We start from the raw sequence: 3,350 nt of genomic DNA, 5'->3' as shown, positions 1-3,350 counted from the left end.
AAAAGCGCCTGCCTGGCAAGTGCAAGGTCGTGAGTTCGGTTCCTGGTACCGGAGAAAAACCAAAAAAAAAAAAAAAAAAAAAAAAGAAACAATGAGTCTTTTAAGAAGATGCTTGCTAAGAAACCCAAGTGCTTCTTTCTACAGAGTTCTCTTCTCTACAAATGCAGCAGTATTAAGATACAAAACTTCAAACAGCTGGAGCCATGCTCCTACAAAGTCAGCTTGAAGATATCAACACATAGAGGAAAGAGATAAAGAAAAGTTTAGCTGGAAATCTGATCTACACCAAGACTTCACTGAGCTGACTGAATTACCTTTTGAGTTTAAGCCATTTTAAAAAAGATTTTCTGTTACCTGCACATAAAGAGTCCACTGATGCCAAGGACAAACCAGATAAAAGTCAGAGTAAGACTGATTTCAGATACCATATAAAAGAATTACTTAATCATCAAAGCTCTCAGAAAGAAAAACACGTGTACTTTAAGTTAACCTGAAATACTGCTGAGTAAAAGTTCAATACCCATCTGTACGTTCCTACAGTCATGCAGATGTACTTTTAAAGGTCCCTTCTAAGAATGTAGTTCTATAAAAGCATATTGAATTTGGATGTCAAACGAGATACTGAGAGCTACCACTTTTCTCTTAAAAATATCTTATTGAAAGAAAAAAGAAAATGTAAAAACATGTTCAAAAATTCTGAAATTATAATCACTAAGCACATGAGATGTGCAAAAGGAACAGAATAGGAAAAAAGAAACTTTAAAAATTAATCTTATAATATACCACATGTCTACAAACAACAGACAAAACATATAATAAAGGATCTATTCCTTTTTTAGTTTATTTAACTGAGAAAAAATTGTAATGACTAAAAAAAATGAATAGGAAGTATAAACACCTAATTTTGATTACTAAAGATTCCAAACATTGTGTTTTCTACATTTCATTATAATTTTCCTCTTACAATAGGTGTTTTTCATGAGCTAAACTTAACAAGTTCATTTTTAAAATTTACAAAAGTGTGACTAATAAGTATTTGATATATGATAACACATTAGATGTTCTGAGAAATACAATATGGAAAAAGCAGAAAATTAACATTCACTTCTTTTCAATATGTTTAAAGTACAACCTTTTAAAATAGGCTAATATAATACCATGAAGCCTAATATAAAAAGATATTATAAATATAAACAGTAGTACCTAAAATGCAAACAAAGCTTTTGTAAATAAGGAAAAAAGAGGGGTTGAAGGGAGGGGAGGGGGTTGGGGGGAAAAAAGATTCAAGACATATTATGAACAAGTACAAATTCCCTATAATGAGTAAGATCATTATGTATATCTACAATATAACAGTAAGATTAATTTTTTAAAAGTAGGCCCTAATATTAATTAACCATTAAATACAATGTCTTTTGGTTCACTGATGATTCATTTTGTGATATCCACAAAGCAATGGGAACTTTTCAATATGCAACCTTGCAGAGCAAGTGTATTTTATTGCATTTAAATAATAACTGCTCAACTAAATATCCTCTGGTAATCACTAATTACCACATACAGGAAATTTTTCCTCTCTTCTGCCACATCATCTTTCAAATCCAAGAGAAAAAGAATTTAAGGTATTTTCTTTTTTGACAGGAAATAAGAAACAACAGGGGCTGGGGATTTAGCTCAGTGGCACAGGGCCTGCCTGGCAAGTGTGAGGTCATGAGTTCGATTCCCGGTACCAAAAAAAAAAAAAAAAGAAAGAAAGAAACAACAAATTATAAGGGGAAATCATAGCATCAGAAAAATTCTTCCATAGTCTCACAAGAAAAAATACTGTTATTTGAATTACTGTGATAGTATATTCAAATTAATAAAGAAAACTGCACTGCATTTGACTAGTACATGTGACATATGTTCCTTCTTACACTATTAAAATCTTCCTGCCTTTACCTGTCATTATTTAAAAAATATCTATCACATGAAGAAGCATTTAAAGTGGAAGAAAGGAGAGAAGACCAAAAAGAACACCAGCTTGACAATTCTTGAAACTTAATCGTGGGTTTAGCAAAACTTCTTAATTTAGTTATCAGACCAAAAATAAAAGACTGACCTCAGAAGAAGGTGAACAAACTCAAGATATTGAATATAGGTCTTCCTCAAACTTCCAGTGACTGGAATAGTTATACTATGTTCCACACTATTAATCTTTCCTAAGGAACTATGAATGTACAACATAAACCACTAGATTTACTGAATCACCAAACCCACTCAGTTCACATAATCCACCCTATTCACCAAATCACCTTATGTGTACTACCTTCTATTTTTTTTAAATGCATATAGTATTGACAGAATTCCCTATCTGCTCCCTCTTTCTCTTCCAACTAAGTAACAGAAATAGTATCCTTGCTGAAGGACAAAAAGGAAACTACAAGTACCTACCTTTACTGACACTGAAAGAGAAAAATCAGAAAAAGCTTCAACATACATTGGTTACATACCAATAAATATCTACCAAATAACTGTATTCTAAAGCACCTAGAAACAAATACTGATGTAATTGCAAAAATAAATAAATGTTCAAATTATATCCCCACAGAAATACTCTGATTTTAGAAAGTACTTTAAAAAGTCAGATTATGTTTTAAGACATGGAGACAGAAAGTAGTAATTAGAGAAAGTGAACTTACCAAATATGTTAGTGGAGTGTCCTTTCCTTGCAATAGGTCTGAGTTCATTATGCCCCCATCCATACGTTCTATAATTATCCCAGGCATGTTTCATCATCTAAGAGGAAAATTATAATTCATCAATGGAAATTATTCAGACTATTATTTTTATATTTCATGTAATTAAGGGTTCCATTACTATATCCTTATCATTCTACTAGGTCTACCCAATAGGAAAAAAAAAAATAGGTATAATAAACAAATTAGGTATAATAAACAAATTATTTTTCCTAGGGAGGAAGGTGTCCATTTGACATTCTTTCTCTTTAAAAACTACCAATCCATTAGGTAACAGCTCCCTTTCTTTCACTGTGATTATGAAAGAGGTTACAATCAAGGGGCCTTGCTTTTATTACCATTAATTCAGCCTGCGTAGAAAATTCCAGAGATCAGAGATCAGCAAAATTTAACTCTGTTGTGGTAGCACAATAGCACCCTAAATAATGGACATGGTCATGATCTAAAGAAATTTTATTTTTTTTATTTTATTTTAAAGAATAAAACAAGGATAACATAATAATAGGGGGGACTTAGCAAATTACAGACAAAATGGTAGGAAATTATCAATGGTTATCATTTTACATATTATTGTCTACAAAATAGTTTCTCAGGAAAACAAATAGACAAATA

General features: G+C 31.4%; 1 protein-coding gene across 1 annotated transcript in view; it reads right to left on the bottom strand.

Moving 5' to 3' along the window:
• Window positions 1-3,350, bottom strand: part of Man1a2 (mannosidase, alpha, class 1A, member 2) — a gene marked incomplete at its 5' end in the record, with an annotated part of 151,089 nt that overhangs the window by 116,690 nt on the left and 31,049 nt on the right. The window contains 1 exon segment of the mRNA XM_005389057.2: window positions 2,682-2,778. Within this exon segment, the coding sequence (XP_005389114.1) occupies window positions 2,682-2,778 (97 nt within the window).

The sequence above is a fragment of the Chinchilla lanigera genome, unplaced genomic scaffold, assembly GCF_000276665.1.
Source record: "Chinchilla lanigera isolate Chin_1 unplaced genomic scaffold, ChiLan1.0 scaffold00034, whole genome shotgun sequence".
In the NCBI taxonomy this organism is placed as follows: Eukaryota; Metazoa; Chordata; class Mammalia; order Rodentia; family Chinchillidae; genus Chinchilla; species Chinchilla lanigera.
Note: the sequence above shows the minus strand (reverse complement) of the source record. Positions and strands in the feature narration are given on the sequence as shown.